This window comes from Rhipicephalus sanguineus, chromosome 3, assembly GCF_013339695.2.
Source record: "Rhipicephalus sanguineus isolate Rsan-2018 chromosome 3, BIME_Rsan_1.4, whole genome shotgun sequence".
Taxonomy (NCBI): domain Eukaryota; kingdom Metazoa; phylum Arthropoda; class Arachnida; order Ixodida; family Ixodidae; genus Rhipicephalus; species Rhipicephalus sanguineus.
This window is the reverse complement of record NC_051178.1, coordinates 192016390-192037449: the sequence shown is the minus strand read 5'-3', so window position 1 is coordinate 192037449 and position 21060 is coordinate 192016390. Positions and strand designations below refer to the sequence as shown.

Here is a 21060-nt window from a genome sequence, read left to right as displayed (position 1 = left end):
ACAGTTCATACACATCTTTCTGACCGCGTGGATTGGCGCGTGCCATGCACGTTAACGGAGAACGTGCATATGTGTTCAAGAGTTCCCAGGCCGCTATCCCATGTCATCCTACGGCAGTGCGGACTGGGAACTTTTAATCACCCCTGTACGTAAGCAGCCCATTAGAGCGGTAGCTCTACTCCTCCCAGTACAAACCCAGAAAAAGACTTTGTGCATGCTTTTGTCCTTGAAGCTTAGCCAATGTCAATTTGATGATGATGGTGGCGACTTCACAGATGCTTGCTATCAATGTAATAAATTTCTTCGCGCCGCTGGAAGCTTTCTAAAGACCGCGAAATGTGCTGTTCTACTTCTGTGTTGGCCTCGCCGCAATTTTAAGGCGAAAGCCTCAGACGCCTCATCAAACACAAAAATTGACCGTCGGCGTCAACACGAGTGATGCAAAAAAATCACTTGATGACGTCATCATGACGTCAGATAACGTGGCTTCACATGATGACGTCATAACATGACATCTTTGCTTGGTCAAAGGTCGGCTGATCACGGAGGCAGTGCAAGACCAGGCGAAGTGCAGAAAGCTTGCCATGCCTCCGATCCTGGAGACAGTGAAAAACCACATTAGGTGTAGAGCTTTCGGAAAGGGTGGAGGGGGCAGGATCAACACATCGACTGAGAGTAAAAAGAAGATAGCTTTCTCCTTCGTATCGTCTTAGTACAATGGATAAGGGACACTGTGACTTTTTTGCAATACTTTTCACTTGTCGAGTAGATGATGCGTGCCCTTACGCCTTCTGCCGCTTGGCCTCGGCGACGGACACGTGCTCCGATGACTTGAAGCCGAGGGAGTCCGCGCTGGCCACGCCTCTGCATCCGTGAGACGGCTCCTCCTCCAGGATGTCCGCGTCGAAGTCCGGCGGCACGGAGTAGCGGTACAGGTCGTTCACGAGGCCCTGCCGGCGGCTCGGATAGCAAATGGCGAACGCCACAATGGCTACCAGTGCGATCAGGTACAGACGGTACATCCACGTCGCCACCCGGCACGAAAAACACAGCACGAAGGGCCACGACAGGGGAGTCAGCACCACCACGGCCGCCACGGCCGAGAACTGCGTGTCGAAGAAGGCAGACGCCGCCGCGGGATTAAAATCGACGCTTACACTAAACAGAAAAACGGTCTTTCTCGTATTCGTAAATTACCCTTTCACTATATAGCAAAAACATCACGCTTGCCGCGAGAAGGCGCTCGGTAAGCGAGAAAACGCGCAAAACGAAAATGCGGTTGGCGACGCCACCTTGAAATTCCCGCACGCTTCAACGGCAACACCCGGCTTGAAGTGTGCGCTTTCGACGGCATCGCCCCGCCGTGTTTTGTCGCGCCACATGCGTGGTTATAGGGAACCCAAGCTAAAGTGAGCTAGAATAGGGTAGTGAGCTTGCTGGGGTCCCCTGCTTGACGCCGGGTATGTCACAGGTGTGGTGGCGCCACCAGCGACTTAAATGTAGGGCACTGCCTGACGGAGGCGTTTGTGCGCAACTGAAGTCATGCTTTTTTGTGCGCTGTTATCATATGCACTGGACGGAAATGTACGCTAATTTCGGCAGTGTAAATGGTGATGCTGATGTCGCTGAGACAATAAAAAATAAAGAAAGAAAACTAGCGCGAGCTAGGTGCGTTGGCCTACACGCGCGCGTAAGGCATGGTAACCATCTGCATGCAGAACTCGATGCATGCAAGGGATGCTGCGCAAATTTGAGATGCATATAAATTGCTCTTACGAGTGATAAGCAGCGATGGCGAACTTTTCAAAGCTTATGCGTTTTACGGCTATCAATTGTAATAAACTGGATTCTTTGCATTTCTTGGGCACTACTTTCGTCACGCACGCCTTTTACGAGCGTGTGAAATTACTGCCGATGCTGACCTTGACACACACTCGAGAGTTTACCACGAGCTCTTAATGTTATACATTTCACAGCATTTAAACACTTGGAGCTGCCCATTCTTTCTGCACATCTCCAGTACCTTGGCTCTGTAATTTGGCTATTTCTGCACTGAATATTCCTACTTAAAGACTAAAAATCCACAGATAAGAAAAACAGGAAGCCACTCTCCTCAAGTACTGGGCACAAGTACATGAACATTTATTCATCATATATTGGGCACAGTTGCTTGAACAGTATCGCCAATGGTACGAGAACGTACCTGAACGCTTCCTGATCGCTTTCTCTTTCGGATCGGTCTTTCTCGTGGTGTCTTCTTTGTCAAATACGACGCCAAGTTAGGCCGGATGGTAGGCACAGCGTCCTATCGTAGGCAAGGTTTCCCACGTGGTGTGCGTACTTCTAGTACCGTAGCACATACTTCGGCTCAAAATGAAGTTGACACACGGCAGATGTGTCGTCCAGTGCTTTGTCCGCTCGATGCAAATTCTTTTCCCAGGGCTTCCTCAGGGCTGTATCCTTTGGAACGCCTAACAAAGACGGCTTCGTGCTGCCCTTCAAGTGGACGTAACCTGTCCGACAGCCTGGCGCAACACAGTGGTTTTGCCGCCGCGGAAGCATTTTAACCTCGTGAGACGGTTACTGCTTGTCAGGCCACATCGCTGTTCGCAGAAGAACCTAGCAGATTGAGAATGCAATGCGCGAAGAGTTCTAAAAAAAAAAAAAAAAACTCGCACACACCGACCGCCACTCCAAACAGGCAGCAACTGCCCCAGCGCCAACACTCACTACATGGATGGATGGATGCTATGAGCGTCCCCTTTATAACGGGGCGGTGACATGTCTGCCACCAGGCTCGAAGGATAAAAAAAGAAAAAAAAAGAAAAAACTTCCTTGTTTCATGTTGTCCTACTGCCTTATCTACATTGATTAAATCTATGTTATTATAACAAAAAATATAAATTCACAGTCCATCTCTCTGCCTCTTAAGGCAGAATAACCTTTTTCCCCCCAATTATTTATTTTTGTACTTTATCTCTACTTTTCTGCCACCAATACTCTAACCGTCTCTTACTTATTTCTATCGCGGGCGTGTTCAGCTTTCCATTGTTGTCCCTAAAACCCAAGGCTTCATGTAGACTCGTGCCCACACGTATACCTGGGTGAATATCGCCACATTCAATCAGTACATGTTCCATCGTTTCCTTAGTTCCCCCGCAGCATGTACATAGTTCTTCTTCGTTACTGAATCTCGCTTTATAACTACGCGTTCTCAGGCAGCCCGACCTTGCTTCAAACAGTAAAGCGCTTCCCCTTGAATTATCATAAAACCTTTCCCTCCTTATTTCGTTTTTTCCTTTTCGGTAGTTACTCAGAGCCGGCTTCTTTTCCATCGCTGTCATCCAATAAGTCTTCTCCGCCTCTCTGACCTTCCGCTTAATGCTCCTTGTTGCCATATCGCCCGCACTGCCAGCCGTATATTTACTGGTGAGCCTCCTAGTTCTTTTTCTCCACTGCGTGTCAACGCTTTTTCTATACAAATACCTGAAAACCTTCTCTGCTCATCTACTCTTCTTCATTTTCCTCAGCCTCTCTTCGAATCTCATTTTGCTCTGCGCTTCCCTCACTTCAAAGCCTGTCCATCCCATATCACCCTTCACCGCCTCATTTGTCGTCTTCCCGTGAGCGCCCAAGGCGAGGCGGCCCACCGTCCTTTGATTTACATCCATTCCTGATTGCACCTCTGACTTCATGCACACCACTGAGTTCCCAAATGTAAGCCCCGGAACCATCACACCCTTCCACAGCCCTCGAAGCACCTCGTACCTATTGTATCCCCATAAAGCTCTGTGCTTCATAATTGCAGCATTCCTCTTTCCCTTTGCTACCGATGCTTTCTCTTGTACCTCCATATATCTATCCCCCTCATTTACCCATACTCCGAGGTACTTGTACTCGCTTACCCTCGGTATTTTTTGGCCCTGTATTAAGACCGTATGGTCTCCGTGATCATTGAATATCATCAATCCACATTTTGTTGCACTAAATCCTAGTCCTAGAGCCTCACACTCCCTTCCGCATATATCTGCCAGTCGCTGTATATCATCTTGACTGTCCGCAAATAAGACAATATCATCAGCATAAAATAGACCTGGAAGCTTCTGCTCAACCATCGCTCCGACCTGTTTGTGTGACAAATTAAATCCAATGTTGCTACCTTCTAGCGCTTTTTCCATCCTCGCCATGTACAGCATGAATAACAGCGGGGACAAAGGGCATCCCTGTCTCAGCCCCTTGCTAATTTCAACGCTGTCCTTGCTACTTATTCCTTCCCATTCTATACAAACTGTATTTTCTCGGTATATTTCTCTCAAAAGCTGTACACAGTCGTCACCTATGCCCACTTCCTTCAATATATCCCACAAAATTTCCTGATTAACGTTGTCATACGCCCCGGTGATATCTAGATAAGCTACGTATAAGGGCCTGTTTTCTATTTTAGATATTTCTATACACTGGGTAAGAACAAACAGATTATCGTCTAACCGCCTGTCGATTCGAAATCCATTCTGAAGTTCTCCCAAAATATCATTTTGTTCTACCCACGCTTCTATTTTTAATTTTACTGCCTGCATCGCCAACCTGTATAGCACCGATGTAATTGTTAGGGGTCTATACGAGCGAATGTTATCTTTTTCTCCCTTGCCTTTATAGATTAAGTTCATTCTACTTTTTCGCCAACTGTCTGGTATTTCCCTCTCCTGTAAGCACTTTTCTACGGCTTTCAGCAGTGCTTCTTTAGTGTTATGTCCGAGTTCGTTAATGAGGCTGACGGGAACCCCATCTAAGCCCGGAGTAGTGCGCTTAGGAATTTTTCCTTCGGCCTTCTTCCAATTGAAATTCTCTAGTACTACATCTTCGTCGGTTGCTCTCCTTTGCGTACTTTTACTCACCGGGGGAATCCCCTGGGGGACCTTTTTAAACGAATCGGCTGTTATCTTTCGAATGTAACCTAGCGCTTCATATCCTTCGAATTTATTTCCTCCTTCATCTACCATATGTTGTTGCATTGTGACAGACTTCCTACCCAGCGCTTTTAGGTGGCTCCAAAATATCCTAGGCGCGGCCTTCTTCTTTCCGCGAATCTCTGTCATCCAGCGTTCACTTTCACCTTTAATTTTTGCCTCAACTAATTTCTGCACAATGGATTTTTGCTCTAAATATATTTCCCATATTTGGTTGACTTCGTCCTGTGGCCGCTTCTCCTTTCTTGCCTGTGTGTGCTCCCGTGATGCCTGACGTCGCATCTCGATCGCTTCCCGGATTTCTTTGTTCCACCAACTTTTTGGCTTTTTCTTTCCTTTCCAACAAATAGTTTTCTTCTGTATTTCCATTTCTTTCGTGATTACATGTAGCAGCTCACTATACTTCCAGTCTTTGCCTGGTAGTTCGTCTACTTTTTCCTCGACTCTTGCGGCTATATTTGTTATTTGTTTGTCATTTAGATACGAGCTGCCAAACTTTGATTCTATGTTCTTATTTTCAGTTTTATATCCCATTTGTAATATTATGCGTTTATGATCACTACCCAAGCTGTTAATGCCTTCTTCGTCTATTCTCATGTCTCTAAGTTTGTCATGTATTCCTTCTGTCATGAGACAGTAATCAATGCTCGATTGCCTGTTTCCGACTTCCCACGTGATCTGCCCCTCACACTTAGGCCCCACGTTAACTATCTCAAGACTATGTTGCTCGCAGAGATCTAGCAATAACTTGCCATTGGTGTCTGAATATCCGTCAAGGTCATGAATGTGAGCGTTCATGTCCCCTAGAAGGATTATTTCGGCATCATGACCAAATTCTTTAATATCGGTGCTTATGCATTTCACTATCTCCAGATTCCTTTCTCTGCAGTTATTCCCTGTCCACAACTAAGCTACACCTAGCCACGTTTTCTTTCCACCTACTGTGCCCGAAACCCTCATGTGCTCTGAACACGTTTGTTTCACTCTATCCAATTTTGTTCTGCTATGAATTAGCATTCCAACACCCCCACCTCTCCTTTCTGAGGTGATCCTGTTACATCCTTCCCAAACATAATTTTCAATATGTGGTGGCTCTTCCAAGTCTCTAAGGTGTGTTTCTGTAACCGCATAAACACCTATCTGTTCCTTGTTTAACTGTCTCTCAATCTCTAACCATTTTGCCTTTTTTCTGCCACCCTGCATGTTAATGTAACTAATTGCAACACGCGCCTTCTCCCTTCTTTTACCTTTTCTCTGTTTTTTCGCTATACTACCTGTCAAAGAGTCCCCCTGGTTGTTTTCCTCATTACAAGCTACCTTGGGCACCGAAGGGCCCGCGTGCCCCCCAAAAAAGCTACTGCGCGTCCTGCAAGACGCCAACCCACCTCATGGCCAAGCCTCCTATCGAAGTGTATTCCGTCTCTTCGAAAACCACCCCACCTGTGCACCTCTCTGTTTATTTCCACTACCTCGATGCCTTTCTCTCGACTAATTCGCCATATCTCTTTGTTTGCGACGACAACCGCTCTTTGCAAGTTGATATCTCTCACTGGTACTTCCGGTATTGTGCATACCACTATCTGCACCTGAGGGGAAATGGCGCGCATGTCATCGACCCCTTTCGCCAGTGTGGTCGCTAGTTCGGCTGATTCTTTACTCAAGACGTCGTTTAGACCTCCCGCGATTATCACGAGGTTACGTCCATTAGACTTAGTTGCGAGTTCTGCGCTAGCTTGTCTCATCACTGATCCCAGCCTATGTCCCGGGAACTTCCCTATTAAAACTCGTTTGTCGCCTCTCACCCTTTCCTCGATTGCTTCTGCGCATCTAGCTAAATTCGAGTCCCCGGCGATTATCACGTGATCCGACTTTTCTGCTGGACTCTCCCGCACCTGGCCACTGCCCCGGTTACTAGCGCGTGCTACTGCTGTTGTTTTGTCCCCTCCCGTTCCCAAGACTACTTCGCGGAAAGTGGGTCCTGTGACCCTTGCACCTGTCTTTTCCAAACCTGTTTCCCCCTTCGCGCCTACCACTGTCGGGGTCGATGCCCCATTGTTGCCGCTGTCGCTTGCTACCTTTGCTGGCATGGCTACCTTTGCTAATCCCTCCTCGGCTGACTTAAGCCTTTCCGCCATAGCCATCGTTTTTTCCCGCTCTGTCGCTACCGCTTTCTCCAGTTCGGAGATTCTCACCATGAGCTCATTCTGGGCGGCCATCATTATTTCCATTTTCGCCTCTAACTCGCATTGCTTACACTTGGCGTCAGCTGTCTCTGTCGTCTCATCCTCACAAACCTCTATTTTCCGCCCCATTCCGCATCCTGAACACTTTACGGTCTTTTTGACCATGGCTATAGATCGTTCACACGGTGGATTAGATACACTTAAAGCCAAATGATATCACAAAACTCCGCAAGTACGTTACACGTCAAAGCACCTGTGCACCTTTCAGCCACGTGGTGGCCGAACAAACAAATATTTAAAAAAAAAACACCCGAGGCGACTGTCACACCACTTTGTACCAACAGTACAAAGTTGTAAGCTCTATTAAGCTGCAATCTAGTGGATTAACTAAAAAAACAAGCTCGAATCATGCAAAAAAAAAACACTTATCTGACGCTGTCATTCCGGCGCCCACGAAAAACACGTTCGTCCTCTAGCACCACCACCACCACCACAGCCTATAGGAGCCGGAGGGCTTTCCGCACTTTTGCTTTCCTTGCGGCACGATTTAGGTGTCCACCGAGAAGCACTACATTTGATGCGGCGGTGGCGCCGCGCCGCGGAGGCGCGGCGAAGCACGTTTTTGTGACATTGGCGGCGTCACCGCAATGCATAGCACCGGCCGGCGAGTGAGCCCACTACCCTATTCTAGCTCACTTTACCCAAGCTCAAGTTTGCGGCGCGACGACAGCGCCGCGCCCGCGCCAGCCGCGCTGCGGCTCTGTCGGAAAACTCTGAACCGTCGCGCGGCCGACTCAGCCCCTTTCACGGTAGCGGTAGCGCACGTGCGCTCGCGTTCTTCTCTCGGTGCGGGTAACTGTGGGGCCGTCAGCTCGGCACGTTGAACCGAGAGGCTTGCTGTGCGAAGCTGCGCATTTCCACGATGGCAGAAGCGACCCCGCGGAAGCGCAAGCGTGGTCCGAAGTATTGCGGTTTAGTGGCCAGCCACAACAGTGCAGACAAGGCACACGATTCACGTGTTAAACTGTATCGGTTCCCGGGCGTGTCGCACGAGAAATAAAGGCGGCAAGCGTGGATAGCTGACAGCGCTGTCTCGCCTTCTATTTTGGCTGTCTGAGTTCATCGCTTTCGTTCGTTCCGACTACCTAAATCGGTAAGTAACAGGGCGCATGCACGCAGCGACTACAGTAATGATTACTCGCTGTCTTCTCGCATTGTTAAAGTCCAGTTACGGTTGTAGGTGAAGCAACTTTGTGTTTTGATTCCCCGTGCTCGTGAGACCTACCCGTCGTTGTTGAACGTTCACATTCGCGTTATACCGTTAGCGTTGCGCGGTTGGTTGAATTCAACTGAACTCCGCACATTGTCAGAAGTTCGGCGCCTGCATTTCACGCGTCGGGAAGGCTGCTTTATCACGCCGGAACGGACGTCGGTGAATTTTCAGCAAGCTTTGACATCGTTCTGCAGGTTTGCTTTGTTTTTGTCACTTTATTGGGGTGATATATATTTAAGCCGCTAAATATAACTGGCACTTCATACATGCTTTGCAATTGCAACCTTGAATTAACCACCTTCTGACTTTGTGCGATTTTCTAGCCGCGTTCACGCAACAGGTTTTATACGCCTGTCAAGTCGGTATCATAAAAAGAGACTGCAAGCATGACGCGAGAGCCGAAAAAACGAGGCGAGCAGTTCATCTTGCTTCACAGTGGTTGAAGCTCAGCTAGCTGCCTCGCGTCTTAATCGGCGGGTGATTCTCCAGCGGCACGGAGGACTTGACTCTAACCTTCTCAGGAAGCAGTGCCATGGCCGTATAATCTTTTTTTCGCACGCCGTAAACGTTTGTTCACGAAAGTACACGGCTGCTACTGTAAGCATGCCATATCAAAACAACAATCATATGATTCGTAGTCCACGCCGCAGAACATCGATAGCGTGTACGGCTTCATTTCGGAGTGCATGTGGACCATTATTCATCTTTAACGTGACAGAATGAGACTTACCTCGAGGTATACGTCCTACACGGTGTAATCGCGACTTGGGAAATGCATTTCGCTTTGAGTCGGGCGTGGTTGTCGTCGATCGTCGGCTCTTCACCGTTAACGTGATTGACGAGCCTTCCTCATTTTATCAAGTTCGCTTTGCGGAAGTGCCAGTCAAGCTTGAAGATCCTTTTGAAGCCGCACTGCACGCGGTACATTGTGAGACGCCGCAAGTGCACCGCGAGAGCTCTGCACGTGCACGGAAGCGAGCGGCAACGCGGTGGCGAGAAGGGAAAACGCTCGCTGATCACGCCCCAGTTTCTCTTTTTCTGTCAGAGATGGCGCTGCCTGTCAAGTTCGCTTTGCGGAAGTGCCAGTCAAGCTTGAAGATCCTTTTGAAGCCGCACTGCACGCGGTACATTGTGAGACGCCGCAAGTGCACCGCGAGAGGGTGCTGCTAGAGGGTGCTGCTAGAGGACGGACGTGTTTTTCGTGGGCTCCGGAATGACAGCCTCAGATAAGTGGATTTTTTTTTTTTTTTGCATGATTCGAGCTTGTTTTTTTAGTTAAGCCACTAGATTGCAGCTTAATAGAGCTTACAACTTTGTACTGTTGGTACAAAGTGGTGTGACAGTCGCTTCGGGTGTTTTTTTTTTAATATTTGTTTGTTCGGCCACCACGTGGCTGAAAGGTGCACGGGTGCTTTGAAGTGTAACATACTTGCGGAGTATCAGCGGAGTTTTGTGATATCATTTGGCTTTAAGTGTATCTAATCCGCCGCGCGAACGATCTATAGCCATGGTCAAAAAGACCGTAAAGTGTTCAGGATGCGGAATGGGGCGGAAAATAGAGGTTTGTGAGGATGAGACGACAGAGAGAGCTGACGCCAAGTGTAAGCAATGCGAGTTAGAGGCGAAGATGGAAATAATGATGGCCGCCCAGAATGAGCTCATGGTGAGAATCTCCGAGCTGGAGAAAGCGGTGGCGACAGAACGGGAAAAAACGATGGCTATGGCGGAAAGGCTTAAGTCAGCCGAGGAGGGATTAGCAAAGGTAGCCATGCCAGCAAAGGTAGCCACGGGGAACAAGGAAGCAAGCGGCAGCGGGAACAATGGGGCATCGACCCCCACAGTGGTAGGCGCGAAGGGGGAAACAGGTTTGGAAAAGACAGGTGCAAGGGTCACAGGACCCACCTTCCGCGAAGTAGTCTTGGGAACGGGAGGGGACAAAACAACAGCAGTAGCACGCGCTAGTAACAGGTGCAGTGGCCAGGTGCGGGACAGTCCAGCAGAAAAGTCGGATCACGTGATAATCGCCGGGGACTCGAATTTAGCTACATGCGCAGAAGCAGTCAAGGAAAGGGTGAGAGGCGACAAACGAGTTTTAATAGGGAAGTTCCCGGGCCATAGGCTGGGATCAGTGATGAAACAAGCTAACGCAAAACTCGCAACTAAGTCTAATGGACGTAACCTCGTGATAATCGCGGGAGGTCTAAACGACGTCTTGAGTAACGAATCAGCCGAACTAGCGACCACATTGGCGAAAGGTGTCGATGACATGCGCGCCATTTCCCCTCAGGTGCAGATAGTGGTATGCACAATACCGGAGGTACCGGTGCGTGACGGCAACCTGCAAAGAGCGGTTGTCGACGCAAACAAAGAGATATGGCAGATGAGTAGAGAGAAAGGCATCGAGGTAGTGGAAATAAACAGAGAGGTGCACAGGTGGGGTGGTTTTCGAAGAGACGGAATACACTTCGACAGGAGGCTTGGCCATGAGGTGGGTTGGCGTCTTGCAGGACGCGCAGTAGCTTTTTTGGGGGGCACGCGGGCCCTTCGGTGCCCATGGTAGCTTGTAATGAGGAAAACAACCAGGGGGACTCTTTGACAGGTAGTATAGCGAAAAAACAGAGAAAAGGTAAAAGAAGGGAGAAGGCGCGTGTTGCAATTAGTTACATTAACATGCAGGGTGGCAGAAAAAAGGCAAAATGGTTAGAGATTGAGGGACAGTTAAACAAGGAACAGATAGGTGTTTATGCGGTTACAGAAACACACCTTAGAGACTTGGAAGAGCCACCACATATTGAAAATTATGTTTGGGAAGGATGTAACAGGATCACATCAGAAAGGAGAGGTGGGGGGGTTGGAATGCTAATTCATAGCAGAACAATATGGGAGAGAGTGAAACAAACGTGTTCAGAGCACATATGGGTTTCGGGCACAGTAGGTGGAAAGAAAACGTGGCTAGGTGTAGCTTACTTGTGGACAGGGAATAACTGCAGAGAAAAGAATCTGGAGATAATGAAATGCATAAGCACCGATATTAAAGAATTTGGTCATGATGCCGAGATAATCCTTCTAGGGGACATGAACGCTCACATTCATGACCTTGACGGATATTCAGACACCAATGGCAAGTTATTGCTAGATCTCTGCGAGCAACATAGTCTTGAGATAGTTAACGTGGGGCCTAAGTGTGAGGGGCAGATCACGTGGGAAGTCAGAAACAGGCAATCGAGCATTGATTACTGTCTCATGACAGAAGGAATATATGACAAACTTAGAGAGATGAGAATAGACGAAGAAGGCATTAACAGCTTGGGTAGTGATCATAAACGCATAATATTACAAATGGGATATAAAACTGAAAATAAGAACACAGAATCAAAGTTTGGCAGCTCGTATCTAAATGACAAACAAATAACAAATATAGCCGCAAGAGTCGAGGAAAAAGTAGACGAACTACCAGGCAAAGACTGGAAGTATAGTGAGCTGCTACATGTAATCACGAAAGAAATGGAAATAGAGAAGAAAACTATTTGTTGGAAAGGAAAGAAAAAGCCAAAAAGTTGGTGGAACAAAGAAATGCGGGAAGCAATCGAGATGCGACGTCAGGCATCACGGGAGCACAGACAGGCAAAAAAGGAGAAGCGGCCACAGGACGAAGTCAACCAAATATGGGAAATATATTTAGAGCAAAAATCCATTGTGCAGAAATTAGTCGAGGCAAAAATTAAAGGTGAAAGTGAACGCTGGATGACAGAGATTCGCGAAAAGAAGAAGGCCGCGCCTAGGATATTTTGGAGCCACCTAAAAGCGCTGGGTAGGAAGTCTGTCACAATGCAACAGCATATGGTAGATGAAGGAGGAAATAAATTGGAAGGATATGAAGCGCTAGGTTACATCCGAAAGATAACAGCCGATTCGTTTAAAAAGGTCCCCCAGGGGATTCCCCCAGTGAGTAAAAGTACGCAAAGGAGTGCAACCGACGAAGATGTAGTACTAGAGAATTTCAATTGGAAGAAGGCCGAAGGAAAAATTCCTAAGCGCACTACTCCGGGCTTAGATGGGGTTCCCGTCAGCCTCATTAACGAACTCGGACATAACACTAAAGAAGCACTGCTGAAAGCCGTAGAAAAGTGCTTGCAGAAGAGGGAAATACCAGACAGTTGGCGAAAAAGTAGAATGAACTTAATCTATAAAGGCAAGGGAGAAAGGGATAACATTCGCTCGTATAGACCGCTAACAATTACATCGGTGCTATACAGGTTGGCGATGCAGGCAGTAAAATTAAAAATAGAAGCGTGGGTAGAACAAAATGATATTTTGGGAGAACTTCAGAATGGATTTCGAATCGACAGGCGGTTAGACGATAATCTGTTTGTTCTTACCCAGTGTATAGAAATATCTAAAATAGAAAACAGGCCCTTATACGTAGCTTATCTAGATATCACCGGGGCGTATGACAACGTTAATCAGGAAATTTTGTGGGATATATTGAAGGAAGTGGGCATAGGTGACGACTGTGTACAGCTTTTGAGGGAAATATACCGAGAAAATACAGTTTGTATAGAATGGGAAGGAATAAGTGGCAAGGACAGCGTTGAAATTAGCAAGGGGCTGAGACAGGGATGCCCTCTGTCCCCGCTGTTATTCATGCTGTACATGGCGAGGATGGAAAAAACGCTAGAAGGTAGCAACATTGGATTTAATTTGTCACACAAACAGGTCGGAGCGATGGTTGAGCAGAAGCTTCCTGGTCTATTTTATGCTGATGATATTGTCTTATTTGCGGACAGTCAAGATGATATACAGCGACTGGCAGATATATGCGGAAGGGAGTGTGAGGCTCTAGGACTAGGATTTAGTGCAACAAAATGTGGATTGATGGTATTCAATGATCACGGAGACCATACGGTCTTAATACAGGGCCAAAAAATACCGAGGGTAAGCGAGTACAAGTACCTCGGAGTATGGGTAAATGAGGGGGATAGATATATGGAAGTACAAGAGAAAGCATCGGTAGCAAAGGGAAAGAGGAATGCTGCAATTATGAAGCACAGAGCTTTATGGGGATACAATAGGTACGAGGTGCTTCGAGGGCTGTGGAAGGGTGTGATGGTTCCGGGGCTTACATTTGGGAACTCAGTGGTGTGCATGAAGTCAGAGGTGCAATCAGGAATGGATGTAAATCAAAGGACGGTGGGCCGCCTCGCGTTGGGCGCTCACGGGAAGACGACAAATGAGGCGGTAAAGGGTGATATGGGATGGACAGGCTTTGAAGTGAGGGAAGCGCAGAGCAAAATGAGATTCGAAGAGAGGCTGAGGAAAATGAAGGAGAGTAGATGGGCAGAGAAGGTTTTCAGGTATTTGTATAGAAAAAGCGTTGACACGCAGTGGAGAAAAAGAACTAGGAGGCTCACCAGTAAATATACGGCTGGCAGTGCGGGCGATATGACAACAAGGAGCATTAAGCGGAAGGTCAGAGAGGCGGAGAGGACTTATTGGATGACAGCGATGGAAAAGAAGCCGGCTCTGAGTAACTACCGAAAAGGAAAAAACGAAATAAGGAGGGAAAGGTTTTATGATAATTCCAGGGGAAGCGCTTTACTGTTTGAAGCAAGGTCGGGCTGCCTTAGAACGCGTAGTTATAAAGCGAAATTCAGTAACGAAGAAGAACAATGTACATGCTGCGGGGGAACTAAGGAAACGATGGAACATGTACTGATTGAATGTGGCGATATTCACCCAGGTATACGTGTGGGCACGAGTCTACATGAAGCCTTGGGTTTTAGGGACAACAATGGAAAGCTGAACACGTCCGCGATAGAAATAAGTAAGAGACGGTTAGAGTATTGGTGGCAGAAAAGTAGAGATAAAGTACAAAAATAAATAACTGGGAAAAAAAAGGTCATTCTGCCTTAAGAGGCAGAGAGATGGACCGTGAATTTATATTTTTTTGGTATAATAACGTAGATTTAATCAATGTAGATAAGGCATTAGGACAACATGAAACAAGGAAGTTTATTTTTTTTTTCTTTCCTTTTTTTTCGCCTTCGAGCCTGGTGGCAGACATGTCACCGCCCCGTTATAAAGGGGACGCTCATAGCATCCATCCATCCAGCAGCAGCACCGCTAAGCGTTGCTTGGGAAGCCTATAGGAGCCGGAGGGCTTTCCGCACTTTTGCTTTCCTTGCGGCACGATTTAGGTGTCCACCGAGAAAAGAAGCCAGGCTAGCGATTGGGGAAGGCGATACAAACACGGTCCGATTACGCCATCGCGTTCTACTCTTGAAAGCGAAGCTCAAGCGTCCTCCAAATTTTTTAGTAATTCAGCATGGCCACATAGTCACAAGAAACAATAATAAGCTCCTAAGAGGTATGGTGGCAAGCTACTCAGTCTTCTGTGTACCCTCAAGCCACCCGGTCTTCCCCTTGGTTCCCTTCTGATAAATCCGTATAAATTTTAAAAATTTGCAGCGCATCGTACAATAAAACGGATGATAATTTTTTTCCCTTTCGTGAACTTTTCTCTACTTCGAGGGTGTCCGTCGAAATCACTCGCCGTATTATTGCGCTGGTAATGCCACTGTCATGATGCAAAATAACCCTGCGGTAATGTCGTTCTTGCGTAGGTCTTGGTGTAATTCTAAATCTTGCAGTTCCACTACCGTGAAACTTGAGGAAGTGCGTAGTACGGGCAACCCACCGAATTCCTTGGCAATCGCGCGCTATTCGAAGCGGTGGCGCCTTCTCTTGCGCGGCGCGGGTATCAGTCGGATCATTCAGAAGCGTTTTTCGCGATTTTAGGTAAATTATTGCGATTAATTCTTGGTTATTTCAGAATTTTATATTGTTGTAGACCTTGTCAATTTATTTTGCACTGGTTTTGAGCATTCTTAGCCAAGAGGACACAAACCCGATGGCGCTGTGTTTGTGTCCTCTAGTCTTCGTCTTGTTCTACTGCTGTTCGTTCGAAATCACTATGTACCTGCGAGCCCCATTCAAGACGCTAATACGGATGTGTGCTGAACGGGAAAGGCACCCCACCAGCCCACGTAATCCTGACGCATTCCTCTCATATTATTTACCCGCTGAATCGGCTCTTAATTCCGCGATACGTGAATGTAGCTTGTCGATAAAACGTAAGTCCATTTCAGCCGAACTGACGCAGTCACTTCGGCTCTAGGTATACCACATGGGCGACTACCACAAGGGGCTCACGGACTACTGGTACATAGATTCAGTTGCACAGATTACCACTCACGTTGCAAGTGCTGGAGAAAATCATGGCGCAGCTGTCTCGATGGAGGCGGCCGTGCCCGTGGGACCTGGCGTTGCACTTCCTTGCGTCGACGTGCGCCCGGCTTGCGTTCCAGAGCAGTAGGAACGGCGCTGCCTGGGAGACCGGGCGAGCCAGCCGCTTCTCAAGTGCCTCGGAAGCAATCTGCCATGTCGGCAAAATTTTGGTCGCGCGCGGGCAAATACACGCGCACTCCGGGCGCGAGGCGATCGTTGGTTGATCGGTTGTTCCGCAGTATGATGATGATGATGATGGTCATGCTCCTTAAATGATTGGAACTTACCCACTCAGGAGGATCGGCCAGAAATTTTTTAAGTGCTACTAGAGGTTACGGTGTGAATTAGAGTGGAGACTCACTTTTAATTAATGCCAATTTTAGCCTAAGCCATGTTGCGTAACCTCTCAAAGGAACAGAAATCATTATGCCAGGAGGACATAATCTAAAAATCCTAGCGCAACCTACCGCGAGGAATCGGCCATGCAACGGACGGCAGTTTACAAGAGAACTCATTGATATGATGAAAGAAAAACAGAAATACTAATAATAATAAGCCAATATGGTTAAAAATAAACTAAAATTAGACAACCTTAACATTCAATCCGTTTTGTCACATGTGGGAAATCACATATGATACGGCATCGCAAACGTTTCTGTGGCTTAAACCTAGTACGATATAGCACCAAAGGAAAGAACCACCGGAAGCGACAATTTTAAGCACACCCTTCGTAGGGGTTCTTCTAGCAATCTGTTTCTTTGATTTGTAAACATTCGGCATGTTAAGAAGAAATGATGCAGAGATTCGCTGTCGTTGCAATAATAGACGTGACTGCGCTAGAACACACCTGTGAAGTTAAAAAAAGTGCGGCCAGCTCCACATCGCGAACACTGTAGAAACAGCGAAGCCGATGCGGTGGTAGTGGTTTGAAGAGGAAAAGGCGCCTAATTTCTGCAGCCCGGTCGGGAGCACGGCGCAGCGCCGATGCCCCCCTTCGTCAGGCACATGCTCACTCATATTTGTGCGCCTCTCATTGGTTCACCCTTTCCACCGATCCTCGACACTCCCCCTCTTAACGCGCCTCTTATTGGTTCACCCTCTCCGCCGGCGTGGCGCAGCCCTCCCTCCCTTACCCAGTCCCAATCTCGCCACGCCGTAAGACCACGTGACCAGCGCTACGCCAACGGACGGGGAAGCCTCGACTAAGAACAGCTTCGCTGTTCAGTGGGGGGACTCGGCATCGTAGTCTGCTCATTGGTATTTCTGCCCTTCTGGTTGAGCACCATCGATTTTTCCAAAGATAATTAAGATGAAACTCAGATGCTGACATAGGAGATTAAGCGGTGTTATCAGTCATAAGTTCTGGATAAGAGGCTGTTCTCATCATTTTCCCATTTGCCATATGAGAGAGAGACAGAGAGAAAGGGGGAGATGCAACTTAACTTAGTGTAATTCGCCATATGAAAAATCCTTGTGCAGGGGTTGTTGCTGGACCAACGTTTTGACCAGTGGTCTCGTCTTCTTCGAGGCTACCGTCAAGAAGATAAGACCACTTGTGGGAAACGTTGACTCCAGCGAGACACTCTGTTAAAGAATTTTTCATCCCCTCAAGCCTTCAACTTTGTCTCAACCTTTACCTTGTCTGGCATCCACCATGATGGCCACTTCTGATTGGCCGAGAGGGCTGCTACGGCCTGTCTGATTGGTTCGAAATGTCGCCATTACAGAATTCCAATGTATGAACGGCGAGATTTGAAGATATGTCCATCGTAGCAAGCAGACTATGCATTGTGCGGTTGTTTGTTTTTGCAGCGTTAGCTACACTTGCCTAGCCGGAGCCGATTTCGCGTGGATCCTCATCAGCCGTGCTGCGCATGCGCGAGGATCAGTGATGTCACACAACTGGCTCACCGGAGCCGGCATCTCACGCGCTCTCCGCCACCGCCGCGCGCGACTGCTGGTCTGCGCATTCGAGAGGAGTGACGTCGTAGCCGCAGCAGACACACTGACGCCGGCGCGCGCGCAGCTATTCGCCTTCGCTGTGCAGTCGCCGTCTGACACTGCGCTGGAGCCGCTTGATAGCACTTCTGACTGGCGTTTGCAGGTGGGTAACGCCATGAAGAAGGAGAGCGCAAATGCTGCTCAACGGCGCAGAAGAGCCGAGAAGCTTATCGCATCGGTTCCCGAAGTAGTGGGTGGGTAGGATGGATGGATGGATGGATGGATGGATGGATTGATGGGGATGGATGGAGGGATGGATGGAAACGCTCAAAGTGCCAAAGGTTTGCTAAGAAATGCTTCGCATTTAATACCGCTTTGGAGCAGGCCTAAGTGTTTTCAGAGCAGATGGCAAAATATTCTGAACGACGCCTGGTGTCTGAAGCATCATTTCAGCGTCTCATAAATATCAATACTTACTACCGCGCATATTGCACGTAAATATTATCACTGCAAATTACAAGAGACAGAGAAATAAAGTGAGCGAAAGGCAGGGAGGTTAAACAAAATTCTAGTACCCGGTTTGCTACCCTACACTAAGGGGAGAGGGAAAGGGAAAGAAGGGTGGAAAGGAAAGCGGAGTGAAGAGCAGACGCGCGAAAAAAAAAATTAAACAGATGGGGTCTTGTGGCAGAAATGACATAAAACCGATAAAGCTGAGCACCAATTTATAAAAGTAACCACATATAACTCTTACCAAAGCAGCAGTTTACAATCGGTGCAAGATCAAAGCGATCTGTATTTTTCATATTTCACCGAAATAGCCAGCATTTAAAATTTCAAAAAAATAGCGTAACATGCCAGTTCTTGTGACATAAATGAGGTGAGGGCTCATAAAGCGATGAATGTAATCGGTCAGACGTCACAGTCGTCACAGCAGCAGTATGATATCGAACTAATGTCACACACATTTCTTGTCAAGTACAAATCTACAGCGAAATTAGATATATATCTACAACGCCAGTATTTGTGTCGTTGTCAATATGCTAGTAAGCAGCTGGTATACAAGCTACATACTAGCATATATGATAATATCATACAGCCTGTTTTATTGCAATAGCAATTATACGGACACGCCCAGCAAGTTTTTGCCGTCGCCGTCATGTCCCGTATATATATATATATATATATATATATATATATATTATATATATATATATATATATATATATTCGAGGAAAGGTGTCGCCGGATCCGGGAGTAATATATATATATATATTCGAGGAAAGGTGTCCCCGGATCCGGGAGTAATAGCAAAAGCAAGGTGTTGACGCACAAGAGAAAAGAAGCTTTATTTATATTTTCTCCATGAAATGAACAAAGGCAGGGCATGTAGCTCGAAGGCACGATAACCGCTGGTCATTAAGAGTAACAGACTGGATTCAAAGAGAATTAAGGCAAGAATGCGAGCGTGAGGCAGAGAGTTAGGCGGGCAGAGGAGATTAAGAAATTTGCGGGGGTATTGTGGCCGCAGTAAGCACAGGGCCGGTTTGATTGGCGGAACATGGGAGAGGCATTTGCCCTGCAGTAAGCGTAGTCGGCTGATGATGATGATGATAGAAATGACTGTTGTCACAGGGTCGTGACGTCGACGAAGGCAGCAGTCGGCGTGTCCAAGATGAAACTCTTTATTTGGCTGATATTGTGGCCGGAAAACGGAAAGCAAAACTACAGCAATGCGCACTGTACACTGATAGCGGCGAACAGAGCGTCGGCCGTCGAAAAACTGATTTGCGGTAAGGCGCGTCTATGCGGCATCGCGGCTCTGGCGTTATCACTGGCGCTTGCGATAGCCCTCGAATAAACATGACCATTCGCATCCTGCACGTAATCTTAACGAAATGATCTCAAACAATCGCGAAGCCTTCAGAAAATTTGCGACGCGGTCTGCCCCGAGCGTGGCTAACAGCTTTGGTGGGTGAAAAACATAAGGCAAGAAACGGGTGTGGCAGTATACTATGTATGGGCAACAAGCAGGCAAGCGCAGGAGCTGCGGCCCAACGACTCGCGTATGATAGTGGCGCTGGGCAAGGCCTACGAGAAACTGGACATGCACGACGAGGCTAAGAAGTGCTTCTGGCAGATCCACTCTCTCGGGGACTTTGAGGGGCTCGCCCTGTCCAGGCTGGCGCGCGCCTACGAGCGCCTCGGCGAGAGCGAACAGGTGTGTTTGACTTTTGCGTTGTTTTCTTACGTTAGAATGTTATTGTTGCTAGGCAGTTAAGCCAGAAAGTTGTGGGCAACCTCCCAATCACTTGTACCGGTCCACAAGAGGTCCCTGAAACATACATGGCTGAAAATCTCTGGCCTAGACGTACAGCACCAGCCTCGCGTGCATGAGGGCCGTGGTTCGAATCCTGGTGCCGCGCAGTTCACCACCGTGTATAAAAAAAATCTGCGTGTTGGAATTGAGGCCTGGGGTGCGGCCTCCAACCGGTGACCGCAGCTGGTAACGCACACCCTCACCAGACAACGATTGGCCACCTTGGTGCCGTACTTGGCCACTACCTCCTACATGAATACACTAACTGCGTGCTCTCCCCTATCTAAAGGCAGTTATGACTGATGCAACAGATACCGAGACACCTCGATCGGTCGTCATAATGGACATTCTTCAAATTACACCACCTTGTGAAGGTCTGCAATGGCGCCCTTTCCAGCTAGTGACCGCAGGAGCCCTCTGGGCTAATCACAGGTGACGACACGGAAGGTGGAAAAGAAAGCGTCACGTGATTCCGTTAGCCTCAGCAAGCCAATCTCCTCTGACGCCGCCTCTCCCGCTCTACGGTACTCAATGAGCATGGCGTAACCAGATTTTTTTTTTTAGTGGGGGGGACGGGGGGTTGAGCTACCCTTTATGAATGCTCGTGCGTGTGTTTGTATGTGTGCGTGAATATATACACAGGCAATATTTCAAAATTCCGGCGGGAGGATTTTGACCCCCTCCCGTGAATGCTACTGGTTGCCTATCACGTGACTACAGGCCTATTTCTCCCACAGACTGTATGACTAGGCTTTATAACTGCCACATGATGCTCCCTCCTATGTTGTTCCTTCCATCATGGCTGACAAGATGTTCAGCAGCACTGATGGTCAGGCGAGTTGGCAAGTGTTGGCGCTTGTCTTCTTCATCGTCCCGGCGCTCGTCTTTGTGTCTGCTTCAACGTCAGTGTTTCGAGTCTTTTCGTTGTGTCATTTCATAATCATGACAAGATGTACACTCGAAACCCTACGTAACGAATATACTAGATATAACAAATTTCCGGTCATAACAAAGTAGATGAGGAATTGTGTTGCCTTTCGCACAGTATGAATATACGTTTATAACGACTTTTCGCATATAACATAACAA

General features: G+C 47.7%; 1 protein-coding gene across 1 annotated transcript; it reads right to left on the bottom strand.

Annotated features, from left to right (window-relative positions):
* Positions 1-782: 782 nt before the first annotated feature.
* On the bottom strand, positions 783-15973 carry LOC119385216 (uncharacterized). Its single transcript, XM_037652723.2, has 3 exons — positions 15908-15973; positions 15679-15858; positions 783-1106 (listed from the first exon to the last, which is right to left on the bottom strand). The coding sequence occupies exons 1-3, from the start codon at positions 15971-15973 to the stop codon at positions 783-785; spliced, it is 570 nt and encodes a 189-aa protein (XP_037508651.2).
* Between the last annotated feature and the right edge of the window lie 5087 nt (positions 15974-21060).

What these genes read in the sequence shown, in the direction of transcription:
- LOC119385216 (XM_037652723.2), bottom strand. Translation starts at nt 15,973, where the DNA reads ATGACCATCATCATCATCATCATACTGCGGAACAACCGATCAACCAAC. An exon ending in ACGATCGCCTCGCGCCCGGA is followed by an intron (nt 15,859 to 15,907) that starts GTGCGCGTGTAT and finishes CCGACATGGCAG; the next exon opens with ATTGCTTCCGAGGCACTTGA. An exon ending in TTTTCTCCAGCACTTGCAAC is followed by an intron (nt 1,107 to 15,678) that starts GTGAGTGGTAAT and finishes TTCGACACGCAG; the next exon opens with TTCTCGGCCGTGGCGGCCGT.